The 23,262-nt window shown below is 38.8% G+C and overlaps 1 protein-coding gene across 7 annotated transcripts in view; it reads right to left on the reverse strand.

Annotated features, from left to right (window-relative positions):
* Positions 1 to 23,262, reverse strand: part of NTRK2 (neurotrophic receptor tyrosine kinase 2) — a 345,071-nt gene that overhangs the window by 286,898 nt on the left and 34,911 nt on the right. For all 7 annotated transcript variants that reach the window (XM_076008574.1, XM_076008573.1, XM_076008571.1 and 4 more), the window contains 5 exons: positions 22,386 to 22,454; positions 19,549 to 19,703; positions 8,593 to 8,729; positions 7,942 to 8,074; positions 4,759 to 5,064 (listed from right to left, as the gene is read on the reverse strand). In XM_076008574.1, the coding sequence (XP_075864689.1) occupies positions 4,759 to 5,064; positions 7,942 to 8,074; positions 8,593 to 8,729; positions 19,549 to 19,703; positions 22,386 to 22,454 (800 nt within the window). The remainder of the gene's footprint in view (positions 1 to 4,758; positions 5,065 to 7,941; positions 8,075 to 8,592; positions 8,730 to 19,548; positions 19,704 to 22,385; positions 22,455 to 23,262) is intronic.

Here is a 23,262-nt window from a genome sequence, read left to right on the forward strand (position 1 = left end):
TCCTGCCTTGGTAACTGACACCAAAGTGGATTGCAAGGCACTCAGAGGCAGAATTCACAAAGGAACTAGCTGAGAACTGGACCCATGTCCTTCGAAATGCCTGATTTACCTTGAAACTTTAAGAGGTCCCCAGGAGGAGACAGCAAGGAAGGACTTACAAAGAACTTTCCTTAGGGAAGTGCTGCATGGCATGCCACCACCCCACCAAAGGCTTCCGCAGAGCCACTTGGAGAGCTTGAAGTGTGTTTCCTTTAGGAGGATGGCTCAGAGGACAGGGCCTGACTCTTGCCAGGGAAGGAGAAAGAAACCTGCAGCTGCAGGATGTAGGTGGCCTTTGGTTCCACCTGTACACCCAGGGGACAAGGGATCATGAGTGCTCCCTGTGGACCAGGCAGAGGCAGCACAGAAGAAAGCCTGTGTGGGGAGCATTAGGTCTTGTCAACAGGGCCTCCTGGAGAGAAAGAGGGACCCCCACAATGCAAAGCTCCTTCCTGGAGGAAGAAGTTGCTTCCACCAGCTAGAGCAGAGGTATGTTTGTTCATGCCATGGAAACTGCGGAGAAAGGAATTGCCAAGAACCCACAGAAGTATCCAAGAAAGAAAGTCCAGTACCAGCACTGAACATTCCCAGGTCTCAACAGCAAGCAAAGTTCCCTGCCATCCCCCACCCCCAACCCCTTCCACCTGGGCAGCAGAGAGGATGAAATCTCAGCAAACTCCATCCCCCATCCCATTCTTCCAGCCTAAACCTGGCTGGCCAGGAGACCAAGTCCAGAGTTTTAATTTCTAGCTCAAATTGGACATGCTATTTCTCAGCTGAGCTTCTGACTGCAGCCTAAAATGACCAAAAGATTGTTACTCAGTCAGGAGCAAAAAAATTTTGCATAGCTGAGTTCTCCTCTAGAGCAGGGAGGCTCACCCTTGGTTACTCATTGGAATCACTGGGGAATCCTAAAAACAAAAAATGCCAACACTTAAGTCCCATGTGGGAGCCACTGAATCAGAATTGCTAAAGGCAGGCAACAGAATGTGTATTAGAAAATATAATAAAATAAAATAATAGTGAAAAGCCCCTAGTTGACTCTAATGTGCAACAAGGTGCTGGAAGCTACTGCTTTGGGAGCCCAGGAAGACTCCCCCTAGTGAGTCCATTGTAAAGGGACAATGGAAAAATAAAATAAAACTACCACAGTTTGATTGTCACAAGTTACGCTCTTCAGTGTGCTGGAAAGATGTATACTACAGTGCTCTAGGTTTCATACTGAAGCTGAAAGTTGCTTTCAATACAACCCCAAACTAACCAGACCTGGGTTAAAAGTTCTTAAATGTGGGATCCAAAATGATCAATTTAGTGTCTGCAGTCTGAGAAAGTCTTTTCTCCCTTTCTCAGCTACTAGCCAGGTTTCCAGAGATTAACAGACGGGGAAGGCATTGGCGTGGTGTCTGGGGTCCTGCTGACGTTAAAGATCTGATAGCACCTGTCCTTCCACATTGGCGCCCGGCTGGGGCAGTGGTGGAGTCTGCATGGGCCAGCAGTCTCAGGAGACAGGACGTGGGGATCTTGGTTTGTTGGGCCTCTCCCCTTTAATGTCTGCCTCCCATCCTCACGCCTTGGGAGAGGCACCCCCTTGGGCTGGGCTGATGCTGGATCAAAGTCTATCTGCCCCACCCATCCCCCAAGTGGGGATCAGAGCGTCTGCCACCCCGACCCAGTGTCCCAGTGTAGCACACCATGGGGCAATAAAGGCTCTCAGGGCTGTCATTACGCCCAATCAGACCCTCCTCTTCCATCCTCACCAATTTTTGTTTTGGGGACTTTTGGTCGACTTGTTTTTATTTATGCTTCAGTTTTTTTTTCGAAATTCTTCATTCTCTGTTTTCAAAAATGAGTTCTCAAGCAAAGTGGCCATCGCACAGAAATCTCAGTTCTAAGCTGAATGAGGGGTACACACTCTAAGGGACCCCAGAGTTGTCGCATGAGCTCTCCCGGCTCTGTGTGGAATGCAACGGGCATCAGGGTGAGCCCAGGCTGCCTGCTTCTTTCTAAGCCAGGAAACTTGCAATGTAAAAAAAAAAACAAACAAAAAAACGAGGGGGGCTGGAGGGGGATCTCAGCAAAACAGCTAGAGGAAAAGTAGGTGAAACTTCTTACCAAAAAGACTTGTGAAAGCTAAACTTCTTCATCAATTACTATATGACAACAGCAGACATACTGCTGGAATATAAAGGCCAAACTTAACCTGCTGTTCTTAACATGAAATGTATCTCTAGGCCAGAATTTTTTTCTTCTTTTGCTGTTTGTTTATTTTCCTTTAGTTTTAAAGGAGGGCAAGAGAGAAAAGAAGCAATTCTAAGAAAAGTCATTATCTGTATGCTATGGCTATGGGTCTCATCAATACCCACAAAGATTCTACCCAAGACAAGTGGGGTCAATATCTAATTGGTCCCACTGGTTTATGGCCCAGTAGGGCCATTTACATCCACTGTCCCTCTGGGCCAAGTCTCCTTATTTCCACTTTCATTTATTACTCCTTGAATAGCTAGTACTTGAGTACATAGTTAAAGGAAAAAAATAATTCTTTTCTAAAAGCAGATATTTGTATTTTAAAAACCTAGCAAAAATGAATACATGAACAAGAAGAGAGAGAGGAAAAACATCTCTATAAAATTTAGCTTCATTTTTATTTTATACAAGAAATAAAATTATTTCTTTTAAAGGGAATATTTGAGAGACTCCAAGTTATTCTTATGCCAGAAAAACAATTTTCTTTTCCTATCACTAGCTAAGTTAAAATGAACAGAGATATCAATAAAAATGAGGCCACATGGATAAAAGGAGTTCAGCTCTACCAAATATTAATGCTATATAGAAATGTTCAAAAGAAAATACATCAAAATCTTACCTAAAACAGAAGCTACTGGCTTTACACTGACAGTAAGTACTGTGTATATATCAAAGGACACAGATCACTTCTGATAGCTTTTAAACTCTAGACCTTCACCATGAATCAAGTTTCACCCTGACAGTTTCAAAAGGCCATTGACAAAATGCAAATAAAGTCTAAAGTTCAATTACTAGTAATGTACCAATATAAGTCTCTTAGTAGTAAGATGTTAGTAGTGGGGGGTGGGGTGATACTGGGAACTCTCTGTACTACCTTTGCAACGTCTCTGCAAGTCTAAAATTATTCACAAATAAGAAGTTTATTCAAGAAGGAACAAAAAGCATTGTCCCAAATCAGAGTCCCCAGATTTAACTATGAAGTCATTATTCCCTCAATGATGCAGGGAGAAACACAGTAATATAGAGACTTACTACAGCAACTATAGCCAAGCAGCTAAACTCTCAATTAAGAGAAAGATTTAATGCAAAAGACAACAGCAGCCAGGGGTGTCTGAGTATCACGTCCAAACATAGCTCATTTTATGTGTTCCTGAAGGGCTGTTTGTAAATCAAACTTACATAATTCAAATCACATTTTGAAAACACTACTGGAGCCTGTACGTTTAAAGAGATCTTTAGTAAACAGCAAGATAGTAGGAACTTATTTTGTAATGAGAAGTACTGCGTTCTCATTCACTATTTGGCAAAGGTGGCTTTGCATGGGGGCACCTTTGTCCGTGGCGCCCCCTGTGAGCCACACAACGACATGTTGCCCAAGCAGCCCCTGCCCCACAGGTCTCCAGGTTTCTATTCTCCCTTCTCTCTACCAACTCATCTCTGTGCGACTTGAACTAACTCAGAGCTATTAGAGTGAGGAGCTCTACTCATGTACAGGTCCTGACATCCAAATAAAGGCCAGGCCTCCGCCCCCACCCTGGTAGCAAGCATTTGGGCAACAAGATTGAGCAGGTAAGAATACTCTACTGCAGGACATTATCTGAAGCAGGTGAACACAGGACAATTGTCCCACTGTTACTGAAGCTCATGGTGATTCTCTCCTCCTGGCCACATAGGGGACCCCTGATGCTAGCGATCTTTCCCTAAGCCAAGCTCCAGATAGATACCATCACCACTCCTAGAAAAACAACTCAGGATCTGATAAGGTGATGGTCAACTCAACCCAGATAAGCAAAACAGTCCAGAACACTGGTTTCCTGCTCGTGAATAAGAAAGCAGGATTCTCCATTCCAACGGATAAGGGGCTAGAAAATAAATCTTAAATATTTCATAAGCCAACCAAACACAGTTCCTTTGTTTATGTTTTTGCATGAGTTTTACCATCACGGGTACAAAATCTCACTAAACACTTGTGATGATGATAATAATCCTTGTCTCGTGAAATACCCAAGCACTCTACAATAATTAGTAATCTTGTATATATCAGATAACTATTCAAAAGTATTCACTCCCCTCCTCACCTTCTTAGGAGGAGTACAATTCCCTGCCCCTCGACCTGGCTTTGGCCCAAAGACTTGCTTTGTTAGCCAGTGGCATACAGACTGAAGAACCCTGAACCTAGCCCTTAAGAAGCCTCACATACATATTTCCAGTTGTCCTTGTTCATTCTGTGCTTGCATAAGAAGCAGATCTCCTACTTGCGTAAGAAGCAGTATTTGCTTCTTCTTCACCTTGCATGCCAGAATAAATATATATGGAACAAAACCACTCTAGCTGACCTACAGACCCATGAGCGAGACCACATAATGGAGTTTTAAGACTCTGGGTTTGTGGATGGTTTATTGTTCACATGATTTTGTCAGTGGTTGAATGCTACACCCTATCCTCTCCCCACATGCAAAAGCATCAGGTACTCACCATCATCAATTCCAGGCCAGCCCATAAAGTGAGCAGAAATCTGTTTCTCATCCTTCCCATACTCATTCTTGGCTATGAGAGTGTAGTCCCCATTGTTCATGTGGGTGGGATTATCCAGCTGGAGGCAGCCATGGTACTCCGTGTGATTGGTAACATGTATTTTAGTACAGATGTATTTGGACTCATTCAATATTGCCCCGTTATAGAACCACTGAAGCGCTGGTTTGGGGTTGCCTTTCACAGTGAATGGAATGCACCAGTGGTGGTCTGAGGTTGGAGATTCGAGAAATGTGATAGTTGGTGCAACTAAATTGAAAAAGAGAGAGTTAATAGCATCAGAAAGCTCAGAATTCTCACCATCTCCAGATTTCTGTGCCACTGATAGGGGATTTAGTCAATCATTGTTTGGTTTAAGAAAACACATGACCAGTAACTCTGGAATTCATCAATATTCTATATCATCATCAAGGTGGATTTAACTCCCTACAGGGGGCTTCAGAGAGACCCCTTCCTCTGCTCTACTGAAGACCCATGCTTCACAGTCATTTTTCAAATCTATTCAGTGTAAATAAGAACCAGCTCCAAACAGATCCAAGAGATTTCTGATAGCGGAAAAGGTTCATTTGAAGTTGACTTTCGTTTCTAATATATGTATCTTGATATTATGTAGATTCATCAAAAAAATGAAGGACACTATTTTCATAGTACTGTTTCCCTGAATAATACAAATAGCAGAAATGACTTTGCAAATTTTACCTGAAGCCCTAATCTCACATAACTTTTCTAAAACAGATCGAACTCATCAATGTAATGAATGTCACTGCTGCTGATGATGATTATTATAAAGTATGATAAACTAATTTTTTTTATTGATTGTCCATAGCAAATACTCTTTAAAGCATCACATTTCATTACAGTATGGTCTATTTTTGCTAGGCTCCTATATGCCAATGTTTTAATCCTTTAAACGCCTAGGGTCCAGTCTAAGCCTGGACAAACAGACTAGAAATTATTCCAAGTTCAAGTATAAAAAGCACTTTATACTTTGGGGAAAGAAACATTATCAAGTAGTGTCTTTTAACAGAGTACTTATCCTGAGTGAAAGTATTTAAAATCCCTCATCACTGGTTTAATGTGGCCTAACTTTGATAATTATAAAATCAGGACTGGAAAAGACCTTTGAGATCTAACAGCCTCATTTTTCAGATAAGGAAACCAAACTTCAATAAGGTTAAGTGAGCTGGTCAAGATTAGTCACTGAGGCAGATCTGGAGTAAGAAACCTGGTCTGGTGCTTCCTGTAGTAGCCCTTCCCTCTCATACCCGCCTCTAGACTGTACATGTTCATCACACAAAAAGAGTAAAAAACATAAGGCATCCTAGCCTGGGAACACACAAACACTCTGAGTAGGGTCCTTGCTGTGGTTATCTTGGCTGTTAGTATCCTTTATCATTTATGCCTTCTACTCTTTACCTAAACTTTGACAGATAAGAACAATTCTTCAGACCATGATGACCACACAGATATTAACCTAAACTGAGAAAACATTCAAGTATGAATGTCCTTAATAGAAAGCAGATAATCTGACATTACCCTCTTGTTTGTGCTCTGGCAAATCCTCTCAGAATACTACCCAAGAGCAGCAAAGCTGATAAAATTGCCTAAGTCACCTTTTATAATCTACAGAAAGATTTCCAGTTACCAGTGAAATTCCTCATAACTGAGCAAATGGCATTGCCGAACTCTGCAAATGTGTATTGTAATAGGGTTCCTTACTTTTAAGAAATGTAATATTACTAAATTTTAAATTTGAAAAGTTTAGTTGTTTGCTTTATCGAATATTTCTCAAGGTCTCCTTAAAATAGTATTTGAAAAGTAAAATAGCTTTAATGTATGATTTCATGTGTAAAAATTCAATGTAAATACAATTTGGGAGGACTCTCTATCAGTTACACAAAATAAGGTGCATTTCTGTATACTGGAAGGTCAGTGTTATGAACCAACCACAGCAAGGACCTTGGTGGGGTAGGGGCCACACTTACCTTCTTCCCACCATCCCAGGCCCCTATGCCCGGGGCCCACTTATTCCTTCCACCATGCTCAAATAACTTTTGGGTGAGGTGCTGATTGAAGGACATAAAGTTGGAAGTGGTTGCATATGTTTGGGGATAACATTGACTTCGAGTTTCTGAGTGAGTCAAAATGATGAGAAATTATGAGTCCAGTACTCACTGGACATAGTGGTGGTACTAATAATGACAGAGGATTACAGGTGGTGATTTCAATCATTCACTCCAACAATCACACACTAAATGTGTGCTGCAAGTGAGTGTTAACCATGATATAGACATCGGCTATGGCTATGGGTCTACACATGTGTAATTTGTACACATACTTACACACATGCCAATTCATGTTTTTCTCATCCAAATCCTAATCCAAACAGAGTAAAACCTCATTAATTTATACCATGCCAGCTCAAAATTTGCAATGATACGAAGTGTCTGTGTGTGTTTTACTGAATATACATTCACACTGAATGCCACAATCTGAAATTTTAAGGCATATGTTGTATTATTTATAATACTAGAAAATAATGCACTTATGCTTAACTAAGAAGCATTGATGTCTTTTATCTGAGTTTCAATGTATACAGAAATTTAAAACAGTTAGTAATAATTCCAGTTTTCTTCGGGTGATAATGATTTTCAATAATTTAAGTAGGACTCCTTCTTCCTCCTCACAGAAATTTGATGTCAAACTAATGAGGTTTTATTGTGTTAACAGATGTTTGTGAACAGCCAAAAAATATTTTAGGTATCATAAGCTTAAAGCATCATATTCATTTTATAAAGGAAAATTCTTTAGAAACTGGTTTAGGAGAATTTAAGCTCAAACATTAAAAAGAGGGAACAACCAGCTCAAAATAGGTTCTATCAGAAAAGGGAGGCACAAAATGACAAGCTCAAAATCGAAAAAGAAGCTTAAAAGAAAGATAATGCATGAGCAAGAGATATTAAGTAGAAATCAAACAAATGAAAGATTGCTTCGTAGTTCATATGCGTGAAACACTGCATATACTTTTTTAGCAAACTTAAGCAACACCCAGAGTGCCCCAGCAACAAATGTAGGCGTGTTCACGATCATTTGCTATTAAAAACACATGCCAGTCTGATTACGTACAATGCACAGTGAGGTTGACAGAATCTTGATCTTCTCCTACAAGATTTTCTGCCACACAAGAGATTTGCTTTCCACTGTCATCAGATGAAATGTTAGTTATCCTTAAGGAGCCCTGTGTGTTGCTTGTTTCATTCTACAAATGAATTAACAGACAAAAATAATCTTGATTAAGATTGATCCCAAAGTGACAAGATTTGGGCTTTCTTCTAACTAGAAAAAATATATATATACAACATTAGAAAAGCTTTCCTGCCTGAGTTGGGCTCAGGCAAAGAAGTAAATCAGAAGTTACTCTATTTCTCTAGGTTTCAACTGCTTAGTGTGTGAGGTTGACTTAATCCTCCAGTTCCTACCTACCTTCCTCCAAGGGAAGAGACCACAAGGGAGAGTCACTCAATTTGCTCACGACGGCACAAAGAGCTCACTAGGGATATAAAGACTCTCCAATCTATTGGGTATGCAACAAACTAAAATGCAAAACCTGCCTTTGTTAATTAAGAATAAATAGGAAGAATATGTGAATCAAAATTCTTCATAAATTTCTACACATGGCCTTATAAAATATCAATCATTGCTAGGTTTAATACATTCTCAAGTTCTGAAACAATCTCATTGTCTCCCTATTAAGACAGAGACAAACACAAGCCTTACCATATGTTTGGAAACCAGATTACCAACATCCCAGTACATAATCGGAACTGGATCTCCTGCCACACTACAAGATAAGGTGATAGACTTTCCCTCCTCCACGGTGAGGTTAGGTGCAGTCAAGCTTGCAGATGGCATACCTGTGAACAAGAAAAGTGAACAGAGACATACACAAATAGTTAAATGCAGTATCAAAAGGATAACTACAAATCGAAAACTCTTTATGCTTTAAAATCAATCATTATTTACTTTCTGAGACTGACTTATGTTGATCTGTAAAAGTGCCAGGTTGATAAGCTTTATAGATTCAATGTGGACCAAAAAAGTGCTGTCATTAGATTTGAAAGTCAATTATGCACATTTCTGGAAAGTAGTATTGCAGAATAACCTTTTATTTAAAAAAAAAAAGTGCTAGTATATGGCAGTATCTTCCACCTCTTTTTCTGTTCTATAGTTACTAATTCAGTTTTTGTGCATAAATAGGCATTGTACCTGTGGGCTGACATTGTATGTCTTTTATGTCGCCCCACTTCCCTCCTCCCTCTCTGTCTCCTCCCCTCCACTTTTTTTATACTCATAAATACAAAAGGGTGAGAGATGCACCTATAATTTTTTGCAAAAATGTTTTTCTTGCATTAAATAACTCTTATGACTCTAACATACTACCAGATCTCGATTTTGAAAGAGTCAGACTATTGAAGAAAATGTACTTTCAAAGCATTTTTCAAAGACATGAAGCTTGAACTATTACTGTGTTAGAATGTTTCAAAGTTATATAAATCATGCTTAAATATTATAGGTAAAATTGGTCATCCTATTTAAAATATAATGGTAAAAAAAAAAAGATGGATCCTTACTCCAGTGAAAAGTTCTTTTTACGGGAAAACCCTGAGAATGTACTTGTTATCAGATGAAATTTTGAACCTTATAAACATTTTTAAATATTTCAACAGAGCATTGTTTTTAAACCTTTATATTTCAAAAGCTATGTGTTTATTTATCTATGCTGCTATCCTTTCATTAAATCATCACGCCTATTGAGTGTGTACACTGCTTTAAACCACATAGAAATCATAGTATCTCTGACATGTAGATGGGTCCCAGAAGGTACACCAACATGTCAGGTTCTGCTAGTTGAGACTGTCCCTCACTTGGTATCAGAAACTCTGCTTGGGACTGTCTTCACCCCCATAGCTAGTGTCCTACAAATATGATACATCATTAACTCTGAAGTAACCTGGAGGTCAGTAAAAGCAATTCATCTTTAACAGCCATTAAACTGCAATTAACCTACCCATCTGACAGTATCTGACCCATCATCTTCACATTACTATGCATAAACCCTTCTCTTATGATGCAGTCCTTATTGGCAAAGCCATCATTCTTTATCACAGAAAGGATGCTTGAACAATATATGTACAGTCTGTCTCATGGTATTCCCACCGTTGGGAGAGGACTTCCCAAGAAGATCCGGCTTTCGGGAGCTAGTGAGTCCTCCTTCAGAACTCTTCCTGATCATGAGCACCCAATAAAGAGCAATGTTACATCTTTCACAGGATTTCACAAAAGCCCCTAATGCCCAGAGTTGTACAGGGCAATGAAATATATAACCATGATCAAGAGAGAGTGCACACATGTACTCACCATCAAATTGGTATTAACTGATCAACACGTATATGCATATATGGTAGTAACATTCATTGGGTGAGAGGGGGAGGTGGGGATGTGTATATTCACACCTAATGGGGGCGGTGCACAATGTCTGGTGGATGGACATGCTTATAGCTCTGACTTAGGTGGGGCAAAGGCAATATATGTAAACTAAACATGTGTACCCCTGTAATATTCTGAAATTTAAATAAATTAATAAACTCTCTAAGGAAGCTTAAAAGAGAGAAAGAGAAAAAGAGAGAGAGAGAGTGCAGTAAATAGTATTAGCCCTGGATCCTATACCTGACACACACTAGCTATGTGGCGTTGGGTGAGTCATTTTTGCCTCTTTTAATTTCTGTGACAATTAAGCTTCCTAATTTATTAAGAAGCATGTCAAGGCAAGACATAAGAAACAGGCTTACTTAGTGAAAAAAAATCTCCTTGAAGTCAGTGGTATGATCTGGGTGACAAAATGAAAAATATGTATTTCATTTTGTTTTTATCAATCAAATTTATAGTCACATATTTGAAGAGTCTACAATTCGACAAAACTTATGAAAAACATTCACGTTACTGTGTGAAAAATGGTAGTTCTACCCCCCTCCTTACCCATGTGGACCTATTTCCTGTTCCCAAAGACACCCAATTCACCTCTTTTAACTGCTTTTGTTATTGATCTCCACTAAATTGATCATCACTAAATATCATGCTTATATTGCTACTTCTTGGTTTTTCTGTTTCAGCATTATCGACTGACCTCCCACTGTGGAGGATGAGAAACAGGCTCACTTTCACAAAAATGCCAGCCCTTCCACAGGGTGAGACCCACAGCTCAGGGTCCCACCACTGCCGCCTGGGCTGCACATATCTATTGTAGCACAGACCATAAATACCACTGTGTCTCCATCATCTAGGAATTTGGGTCATTTAAAAAATACTTACATGTCTATTCCATGAGAAAAGAGTGAGTCTCCTTTATTTATAGAGAAATTGTATCACCTTGTCATAGCAGTTTTCAAAGGAATCTGTGCAAAATTTGCCAAGTCTAGATCTTTTAAATGTAAAGTCTTCCACAAATGACTAAGCATCTGACTCACGTTAATGCTACAGAATTAATATGCTGGCCAAAGATTCAATAATGGAAAAAACAATCTGTACTTGAAATATCACTTGAGGTTTAATTAGCACAATAAAAATGAATCGGGAAGCATGAACAGCCAAGGCGGGATAAACCATTTGCCAGGCACTACTTCCTGGCTTAATACGATCTGAAATCGGCACAAGTACAGAGCAACGGCCAGCGATGCTTTCAAAGGCTGCGAGCACTTGCTGCAATGGGATCCTGATTCAAAGCACGACAGTGTCTTCCTTTGGGCATTCTCCTTGCAGATAAGAGACGACCAGTGTCCCAGGCAGAAGGACACCTCTGTGTCAATATCTCTTGATCTGGATTCATTCAGGGAAGACATACTAGCCTGCAGACCTCAGCAGAAAATCATTAACCACACAGTGAGAAAGCTGATTTTCTTTAGACCACAGCTTGACAAACTTCAGTGTGTTTAGGAATCACCAGAGGGGTCTTGTTAATAATGTAGCTTTTTTTCCAGTAGGTATAGGTTGGAGCCTGAGAAGTTGCATTTCTAACAACCCCCCCCCTTGTTCCCTGACACATTTTGAGGGGCAGGAATGTATACAATGGGTATTGGACATTGTTCACTGGGCTTTTGTTTCTACAACTATTATTCTTAAACCTGACATGGACCTGAGTAGTCATCTAGTCCACCAGACTCCCCCCAAAGTGTGTTCTAAGGAACTCTAATTCCTTAAGATGCTCTAAGGAAAAAAATTTCCAAGATTATTAAAAAAAGAAAAGAAACCCCTGTGGGGAACTATAGCTGTTCACAATGCACATTAACGTATTAAAAGCTCTGAGAAGTCCTGCTATAAAGAAATTCATTTAACTTTCATTGATCTTACATTCCCCAAGCTTGTTTGAGTACATAATCATTTCTTTGAGTTATGACGTCTGTTGTAGCTTTGTTACTTTTATCTGAAGCAATTTAACAAAATATAAGATGTATATATTGAAACTCAGATAAAAATATATTTAAAGCAAACTATTCCTATTGATCATAGTAATTGCATTAATAGCTAATATTCACTGGGTACCTAATATGTGCTAGACTACATTTTAAATATTTTCCATTTATCATCTCATTAGTCATCCCCAAAATCCTAGAGAGTAGGTGCCATTAGTATTCCTATTTCCAGATAAAGACATTAAAGCTTAAGTGTCACAACAGCTAATGAGTGGGGGCTGGCCCTGAGCCACACCTGTCCATCCATGGCTTGACCAACACATGGTTGGCTGCCTTCTTTGCTGGGATCTGCCATGTCTCTGCTCCCACCCATCAGTGCACACTTCCTGAGAGCACACATCAGTGCACACTTCCTGACCAAATTGACTGAGTCCTACCATCGCTAATTTAAAGTATGTTGATCCTTGCTTTCTAATAATTGAGAAAAACTAATCTATAGTCACTTTGGATAATTAATTCAGCTTTGCAACTAATGAAATAGGTCAAGGTTGGGTTTTGTTTTCCAGTAATCACCAGTAGGCCTGGCTTGTATTTGCTCTCAGCTTGATTCCAGGATCCTGTGCTCTGTTCATTTCATGTGGGGTCACCATTCGATGTGTATAAAAATATTCAAGTAAATTATGATTTTGTCTGCTCTCTGTCTTCACTCCTCTCACTTCTGTTTGTGCACATAGAAAGAATTTAAAACAAATAAATACTTGACCTGTTAATGCTCTCCCCACAGAATATTAAAATTCTATAACCTACCCCTTTACCTTTCTATTTTCTTGGCGTATCTTCCAATTTCTTTGTCACCTAAACAGATATATTCCACAACTGGGAATGAAGCCAAAACGAGCCTGACCTATTTAGAAGTGCCTGCTTTACACCTGGTTGCAAAAATGACAGAAAATTAGCAAAATGACTTTCCAAGCTCAAATTGAAAATTGTGCTTCTAAGAGTATGTGAGCCATGTCATGATAGTGACAGCTACCACATACTTTCCAAACACAAAAAAGTAAACACCATTTGACAGATTAGAAGAAAACAGCTTCATTTGGCATTCTAAGAAGATAAAGAAAAACAACGATCCACTGTGTGGTGTACTTTATTTTAGGAGATAAAACCTGATTTCTAAGAAAATTAAAGCAAAGCAGTACACTAAAGTAGAACTTCTTTATGTTTTCTAGGAAAAAAAAAATCCAGCTAAGATGCTAAGAAAATAATGTTTTATATCATCTTAACTTCCACACAGAGCACTAATAGAGCATTTCCTTTCAATCATCTGTGAACGCTAACACAGTAGAACTACTACCAGCCTATTTTCCTGGTTTAAAGCAAACAAAACAAGAAGTATGTACAAATTTACTACACAGGCATATGTGCTACAAACTGTGGTTGAAACCAAAGTAAATCTTAAAAATAAATCATTAAAATCAATTGAATTCAAGAACCAGGCCTCTCCTCCTGGGCACCTGTGAGCTGACCTTCACTATCATAAATAGTATTCTGTCAATGTGTCTTTACAAGTTTCTACACAAAAGTCTGAAGGTTGAAAAAGTGGAAAACTGAAATTGTCATTATAAATAACAAGGAAACCAAAGGCAGGTCTGATTTCAATCCATGGGACTGTTAAGGGTGTTTTATATAGTAACTGCACAGTTCTTTAACCAGCAAGTGAATCGCCACCTTATATTCACTGTGGGACTCTCATTCTCTATGGTTACTAGTTACTAGTAAAGTGGGTTGAGGGATTGTTTTGATATGACCCAGAGGAATACTGTCTTTCTTAAATGTATTTGCCATCTACTTAGAACAGAGCATTTAATCCACCATTAACACTTCCTGAAGAAGCTCTCTTCCAGACAAGATTTAAATCATAATTACAGTATTAAAAAAATTAAAGTGTAAAGTCCACTGCTTCTTTAATCCCATTTAGCCAGGGGAAATGATTAAAAGGCTTATACTGCAAGACTAACTACTGAAGCTCAACCAAGTGTGTAGGAATTGAGTAGAAATTTTTTTTCAAGATTCTATGTGATAAATAATTTCATTAAAAACACTAAAAGAAGTAGCAAGAACATTTTTATATGGAATGATGAATCAGTACAGCCTGGCAAAATCACCTTTCTTCATTACCACTTACGATGATTCTATTTCAGTCTTTAGTCTTGTGTTTCAGTGCCGCTGTTCATAGCACTCCTTCATTCCAACTAACGCAGCGATTTTATGTGAATATGTTTTGTTCCCTTGCAGTTAATGAAGTTTTCCTAAGGCCTAAAAGGGCCTTGTGAAGAAACAGACCACATCTTGGTTTACAGCATTAGTAAATTTACAGTAATTCACAACAGGAGGGGACTGTTAAAAAAATATTGTGAGGCATTTTGACTGTGCTGTTACCAAGAATGGTGCAGTTAAACTTCCCAGCCCCGCTTACCATGTTCAATTAATCCCTAAAGGCATAAGGGAAAAAAGAAGAAATGAGATTCTCTCAAAATGCAATGAGGACAGAAATTTCAAAAAGAACTAAAATAAGACTAAACTATGGAATCATTCAGCTAAAATAATATATTTAAGTTATTTTTAATTAACTGAAACACTAGCACCATTATGTTAAAAATCTAGTCCAATCTGATCATTAATATAATATGGTTCATGCATTATTAATTGATCAATTCAGCAAACATTCATCAAACGCCTATTATGATCAAGAGGTACATTAGGAACCAGGGAGAATGCATATTTGCATATAAAATGTAGAGAACTTGTTCTCCATATAATACCTACATGATTTGAGTGAAACTTTTGAAGAAAATCCATCTTCTAAGGGAATAAAAGCTCAATAGCTCTTTTTTTTTATTGAAATGAAAATAGTACAAATTGTAAACTAAATGCAATGATCATGCTCTTTGCAAATTGTTGGTGTCCAATGATGAAACACACAACACCATACTCTCAGACTATTCAGAATTAGCTAAAAAGTTTCATCCAAAAAAAAAGTGTGGAAATAAGGTGAACTCCACAAATCTGTGACTTAAACATAATGGATATCTAAAAGAAAAAGCCAGCTGATCATGAATCCATTTTTTTTTTTTTTAATAAGACATCTAACTTAAAGATGTTACTGTCTGGTTTCTTCAAGATGGAACTTTGGAGAAAGATTTTAAATTCAACACTCCAGTGTAATTTTCAGCTCAATTTGTCTAACTTCTCTTTAAAGAACCAAAGTTGGGAAACCATCAAAATAAAATAAATACATGACTAAGTCCTAACCTGAAGCCTCCCCCTCTCACCCCGAATATCTAGAAATGATACACAATAGTTTTATCCAAATGCAGAACCATGTTGGAAAACCAGAAGGCATACTGTTAAGGGGTAAGATACAATGAGGAACCCCTGAACAAGAGAAGGCAGAAGAACAGGATTTAAAAAAACCAGTAAAACCCCAAACTGACACATAAGTATTCGCTGCACAAAATTGAGAAGCTCTGGGTGGACCTAAAACAAGAGGGAAGGATTGCAGGACCGAATCGGGTCCCACTAGGTCAAGCCGCCAGGTGAGAGGGTAAGGAAAAGAGTTGAAGCAACAAGAGGAATAAGCTTCCCAGCACCCACCCACCCTCCCACCCCGGCTCGACATCCAACAGCTGTAGCTACCTCCAAGTAGGAGCAATGAGTGTGGGAACTTCACAGTAGAAAAACAGTTATGCTAGGTGCTGGTGCTCACCCTACAAATGTGGTGAACAACAATGTAGAAAAGGACATTTGAGTCACAAAAACAAATCACCAGAGATTGCAGAAATTAAAAATCGATGGTTGAAAGGGAAAAATTCAGTAGTTGGAGAAATAGCTGAAGAGCAAAGTAGTGAGTAAACTGATTCTCCCATAATGCAGCACAAAAGGACAAGAAGATATGAAGATGGAAAGTAGGGAAGAAAGACGGCATGGTATGGAGGGTGGAGCCGGAAGTGCAAATGTCCCTCCAGCGTGAATTCCTCAATGAAAGAATCAATGAAAAGAATGCACAGAGCAAATCAATAAGAAAATTTCTGCCAAACTGGAGACATGAGCCCTCACATTGAAAGGGCATTCCTCACACCGAACAGAATTAAAAATAAAAAAATTTTAAACCTCACATCTAGTTACATTGTGGTGAAATTTAAGACTAGCACAGATATAAAGTAAAGCCTCAAAAGTTTCTAGAGTAAAAGGAAAAAAAAAAGCACAGGTTAACTGGCAACAAGCAAGCATCAGACCGGCCTCAGAATTCTCATCAGCAATACTGAACACGAAAAGAATGGAGTACGATACTTGCAAAGTCCTAAGAGCTTTAAGCCTAGAGACTTTTACTCTGCCAATACCACTGAGAAGAAAAAATACAGGCCAATTTTCCACCTCTGAGAGTTTATTTTTTAAAATTTCTCTGAAAGAAATATTAGAAGATATACTCTAGCAAAAAGAAAAAAAAACACTCCAAGAAGATGTGGCAGGACACAAAAGTCAAAGATAAATGAAGAAATTGGTAATCTTCAAAGAAAGCTGATAATAATCTAAAAATAAAATCTCAGATGATAGCAATCTGAGAGCTGAGAGGAAGAAGTAAAGGGAAGGAAAGTATCTTTTCTTGCCTTCTCGGGGGTTATATTTAGACATCTGGGGAAAATATATGTTTAAATAAGTGCAGAAAATATTTTTGCTTTATATATATATTTTTGAAAAACCAGAAACATAATTTACAACTTTCAGACAATTAAGAAAGAAAAAATACAAAGAGCACTATCAATGAAAGAAAGCAAAAGAAAAACAAAAACTCTACAGTAAAATAGAGGCTATAAACAGGCAACTCACTGAAGCATAAACACAATCCAATAAACATATAAAATACTCCATAGTAATCAGGTAAATGCAACTCAGAAACAATGACATAGTAGTTCTTAAAAAGACAAAAACTGAGAAGTTTGCTAATAGCAAAGTATACCTTGTTGGATTGCTATAAACTGATAGAACCATTTTTTGATATACAAACCATATACACCAAAAATTCTGTTTCCTCCTGTGTATTCTAGAACAGGCTTTGTACTTGTACATATACACAAAGCACATGAATAAGGATGCTTACTGAAACATTTTTATAGTTATGAAAAAAGGGAAGTAAGCAAAATGCCCATCAACATGGACCATTTAATGTAATTGAGACATATTCTACCATGAATACCATGCAATGGTTAAAAAGAATATGATAGATTTATGACTATTGACCTGAAATGCCCATGAGCGAGAAAAAGACAATATAGGAATATTGAAATATAGAAATTTATTTTTGCAACAAAATGTCTCTATATTATTTATGCAATTATAAATAAGAAAAAAACACTGTTAAAGAAACTAAAAATTAACAGAGAAAGAACAAAACAATTTAAGAACAGGAAAGAAACAGAAAAATAAGTCTATCAATTGGCCTGGCACATTCTTCTACAATGTTGCTTTTGGAAAAGCATCATTAACATTGAAATGAATTGTGAATGCTACCATGAACGGAACCATTCAGTCCTAATCTGTCAATCAAACCCATGCCCTCCTGACAGTGGATTCAAAATCTCACTCTCATACACACACACAATTCATTGACTAATTTGTAGGAGACATAAATCAAAAATAACTGAAAATTGACAAATTGATTATGAAAAATGAGGACCAGCTCACTCCCTGCACTTCCCCTCCCCCAACCACAGTGGCTACCAACAACACGGAAAGTGGGCTGTGTTACTGGAAGGCTGCCAAGACAATACGACCAAAAATTAAAATTGAAAAAATAGAATTGGTTTCAGGCAAGGGCAAAGCAGACATCTATTAAAAGGCAGTTTGTGAAATCAGAGCAGGAGTCAGATGCTTTCACTCTTTTCCTCTCAGTGGTTGCTAAGCCAATGTGGCCACAGCAGCCGTGAGGATTTGGGAGCTGGCCAAAAGGCCAGGTGACTCAACTTTGGATTTCTTGTCCCTCTAGGCAATGTCTCTCAGCGGGGCAAATTTGTACTAGAACAGAGCACAGTTACCCTCTCATCAATCCGGAAAAAATATATACTGAAAGTTTTTTTCTTTGTAAGTGCTAGCTAGCAAAGAAAGCTGAAGGAAGCTGGCAAAAGAACAAAGCCTTATCCCCCCCCCCATTATGAAACCAAAGGGCTCTGTTTGTGACACAAAAATCTGTGGGAAGGGTGATGGCTGTCTTCTAAGTCCCTTCAGGGTAAGAAACAAACACTTATCTTTATTTTTATTACACTCTCACTAGGTGTGAGCAGCAGCTATATTTCTCTTAAACAAAAATAGACCTCAAATAAGAGAGTCTTCCAAACCAAAGAGCCTGCTGTTTGTGGTTAATACACAAGTTCATCAAGGACAAAGAACCAGGTGTTACATGGCTGTCTGTTGTGGCACCAACCACTAGGCCACAAGACCAAACTGGTTGTCCGCGGCTTGTTAGCTGGTTGACTAACTGATTCACATTTCAAAGGAGGAATAACGTGGGTATGTGGGTATCACAGAGGTATGTCACCGAAGAATAGTAAAATCCTAAGCAGAACACTTTGATTTCCCTTCCTCGTAACTCACTAGCACTCGTGTGAGCTCTGGTTTTGCCATGCGGTGGTGCCCTTTTTAAATGCTAGAGATGAAAACGCTGAAGAGAGGAGTAGGGGACGATGGTAAGTTAGGAGATCTTAAACCCAGACGTGGGGAGAAGCACGCGGCAGGGCAGACCAAGGGCACCCCATTAAGAGACACAGACATCTGGCAGGAAGACAAGTGTAAGGGAAAGTGCTGGATTGAATCGCATCTGCTCGTGCCGCCAGGGCACTTCCGTCCTCCTGAGATCCTTGGCCTGGGTGCCAATCAAGTGCCACACTCTTAGCAGATATTGTTTGGATGGATGGATGGATGATGGATAAACAAACAAACGAACAAACAAAGGAATAAACAGTATGCTTTTTTTCCTCTATGCACGTTAGAGTCACCCATTCCAAATTAATATTCTACTTGCAAAGAATACCCAGCAAAGTTGCTCCCAGCCGATTTCCCCACACTGCACACAAATGTTGTCTGGTTCACTGGAGACATCGACAGCGTGCCATATAAAATCTGGGTAGTGGTAATCTTCCCAGACTCTTTACCACACCGAGGCAATGAGAATAATTAATAGCAACTAGAACTCATTGATTTAAAAATAAATTACCACAATTGGGTATCTGCAGATTTGCCAGGGGAATATTCTTGCTGCTTTCATTCAGGCAGTACAAATCCTGAGGTTCTGGACTGGATTTACTCTCATGGAAAGCCTTGATCCACATAATGTCACAGGAGCATGTAAATGGATTGCCCGCCAGGATCCTACACGGAACAAAAATGCAAACAGATCAGGCTCCTTTCTTAGTTTTAGCTATGCTAGTATTTATCAGATACCACACTACGAATTCTTTCTAGCCAGCAACCTTTGAAAGCCATACCACTTTCGTAGCCTGACAGTACTTACTATTCATTTATTTATCTGATACTTACCGAGCTTCTGTTGTGTGCAAACACCACAGGGAGACCATACAGAACAACAGGGGAAACAAGATAGGAACAGAAGTAGCCAAAATATGGGATAGAAAAGACTGTCTCACAACATGGGGCAAACAGGTGCCACAACAAATTTATCATGGGTATTACATAGTCATTAAGAAGATCTTCAGTGGAGACGCTGACAAGTTTTCTGGAACGCTAGCATGCTCATTTCTGACCAGGCTAGGGAGGCTCAATTGCTTTCATTTAATAAGCGCAAACGTCAGTGGGGGCAGAAAAAAATTTCATCTCAATCTGAAGCAAAGATTAAAGCGTGAGTGCCAGGGGGTTCGCACCCCCAGCTGGCTGCATTATATGCAACCAGTCCATCTTATTGAGGCAGGAAAGTGGGAGGGCACAGGAGAGAGAGAACCCAGAAGGGAGCTGCAGACCTCCTTCGCGTGCACGCGCGCACACATCCGCACATGCGCACACACGAGCTCGGGGATTTTGGGGGGCAAGGCAGTTGAGCTGCCCAGCCCACTGCGGGAAGGTCTACGAAAAGAAAGCCACCACCATTCAGACCTCAGTCATGCTGCCTGAACGCCTGTGGCCTGCTATGGGTAAAAGAGGAAATAGTGAGGAGGAATATAAAAACCACAAGGAAAAAAAAAATCTTTAAATGCTTATTTATAATACTCTGTGGCCTATTTAAGATGAATTCCATTTATGGTAATGAGCCTTTAAATAAGGCCATTTAAAATCGTTACATAGACTCTGCCTGGCATTAACCACAACGCTTAAGACTTCTGGGAGGACAGGACCGGGGCTTTGGCAACATCATTTACTCCTGTGGTTTTCTGCTTGGGTTCTAAGAATCTCAGGGATCCCTGGAGACTCTTCCAGGAGTTTCTCTGGGGAAAATGGGGTCATCATAGACCTGTTTACGTCTGCTCGATTGCCTCCAAGCATCCCTCCAACACCAAAGTAGGATTTGACGCTATGAGATATGGAATATAATGCAGAAGAGACCCACCACCAGTTTAAATCCCACTAATCCAATATGTTTCCTGGAGTCTGAGTGCATGAAAACCGAAAGGGTCTTTCTAAAAAGAAGGTACAATTAAAGCAGCAGAGGTGGTAAAGAAGTGGAGGGATGTTTCAGCTGTGAATAAAATGATGTTCCAATGACCATACAACACTAGCAGGCAGCTATCGTCTCCTCCGGCTAACTGTGCAAACTCCTTTTGCAATGGTTATTACAGCACATCACACTTATCTGTTTAGGTGTCTACCTCTCCCAGCGGATGATAGAATCCTAGAACATAGAAACTTTTCTCCTGACATCCCCATGGCTTAGTGCCATGTCAGTTTGATTTATAACAGGTACACAATTAACATTTGTTGAATGAATTGATTAGACATGCTGCAGGGAGAATATTAAGACATAAATTGGAAATTAAAACTATAATTTTTAATCCATCAAGAAAATTTTATGCAATGATGCCCTGAATGTCTCCACCAAATACCTTATTCTATTTCCCATACCTTCCTTTAGTTTGTCCTGCCCTATTCCTGTGTTAGAAACACTAGTGATTCAACTCCCTGAATTAAGTTTATTCCACATAATTGCCAACTGCCACGACTTTCACCTGTAACCCCCATTACCACCTATTAACTTGTGTCTCTCCACGAGTGGCATCTTCCAGTCTATACAATTTTCTTGTGAATAGGGATGGATCTTCACAAAAAGACTCCATAATTCAGGCAACATACAGTTTAAGCAAAAGCCATTGCCTGATATTAAAGGCCTTGTCCTTTTGGGCCCACATCTGCTCTGCAAAGCCTCTGCATTAGGGCTCTTTGGGGTACCTTACCATAGGAATGACAAAAGTTCATATTTGCTTCATGATGTTAACACAAAGAGTTGAGCACACTTGGAAATGCTAGCTATAAATCATGAACACATTTCAATATTTTTTCTTACCATTTTGCAGCAGAGGGATTAGGACATAAGATAAATAGTGAATGCAATGGCAGACTTAGAAGAAAATCTCCCAAAGATGGGTGGCTGGGGAGAAGGACTACCTCTCCTCCATTGCTCCCTTTCCCCAGGATGGACAAAAGCAGGGAGAGTTTTTCCTGTTAGTATCTCCCCCTTGAATGGTTTGCTTGGCTTTAGGTCCTGGACCCAACAGGAACCAAATAGATACCATGAGCTATGTAGCCATTTTAACACAAATCCCCCTTCTTTTTATCTTTTTCTATTAGAAAACAAATTATTTATGTAAAAACAACACTTAAACTAAGCATTAATGATATGTTACTACTGAGAATTCTACTTCTTTTAATTACTGAACATGTTTTCATGAGGGAATAAAAAAACCAAGAGACCCAAACTTGAGAAATCATTTTTCCAGAATTTTGATATAAAAATAGATCTGCGACATCACTCACTTAAAAAAAAATACTTAATTACCCTTTCCTTTGAAAACTTTTCCCCAAATGCCACACAAAATCATTACTTACAGCTCAGACAAGTCAAGGTGACGGAAATGTTTCCTAGACAAACTCGTCAGTTTATTTCGGGTAAAATTGCTGAAAGGAATCAAAAACATTAAGAGTGAATTTAAAATGTTACATTTTAGGAACAAAGTATTCAAATAGAGATTTTGTTTTCAAAATATAATTTATTTGATCATTATGCATGCTTTACTTAGATCCCATTATCTCTTTCTTTCACCTGGAGTGATTGCTTAGTTTTGCCTACTGTTCTTGCCTTTGGGGGAAGGGGAACATATTTTCCATTTGTCTATTTTTAGTCTCTTTTTTACCTAAAAGCTTGCTTTTCACTTACTAATTCAGAGCCAAGTTATATATCTCCTACAGAGCCAAACCTTTGAAACAATTAATAGGAGGATATGTAAAATAAGATATAATTTGAACCTATACTCAGTAGGGCAAAAAGATGTTTTAAAGCTAAACAGCATCATGAGTATTTTGAAATTATGTGGCACACAAAACCTAAGTATCAAATGAATTTAATATGTGTTTATGGGAAAGAACATTTATCGATGGAAAAACTCTGCTGAGATTGTTTACATATGCTGAGATAACTAGATAATTTCATAATAAGAACAACACAAAATCAGATAACAAGGAATAAGTCAGATTTTATCTTGAACTATTCTAGTAACATACCATCTTGAGATTTGGACCAGCCAGACAATGAAAGAACATATTTGTGATCAAAAGAGAATAATGAATTTACTGACACATTCTAAATATGTAGTTTTACTCAATGAATGGGAATTTCCAATGATCAGTGCCATGAGATTTTGGGGTGGGGAATTCAGAGCCATAATCCTGGCAACTGACTCTCTCTGTGAATTTGTTTATTGTTTGA

This window comes from Microcebus murinus, chromosome 12, assembly GCF_040939455.1.
Source record: "Microcebus murinus isolate Inina chromosome 12, M.murinus_Inina_mat1.0, whole genome shotgun sequence".
NCBI lineage: Eukaryota > Metazoa > Chordata > Mammalia > Primates > Cheirogaleidae > Microcebus > Microcebus murinus.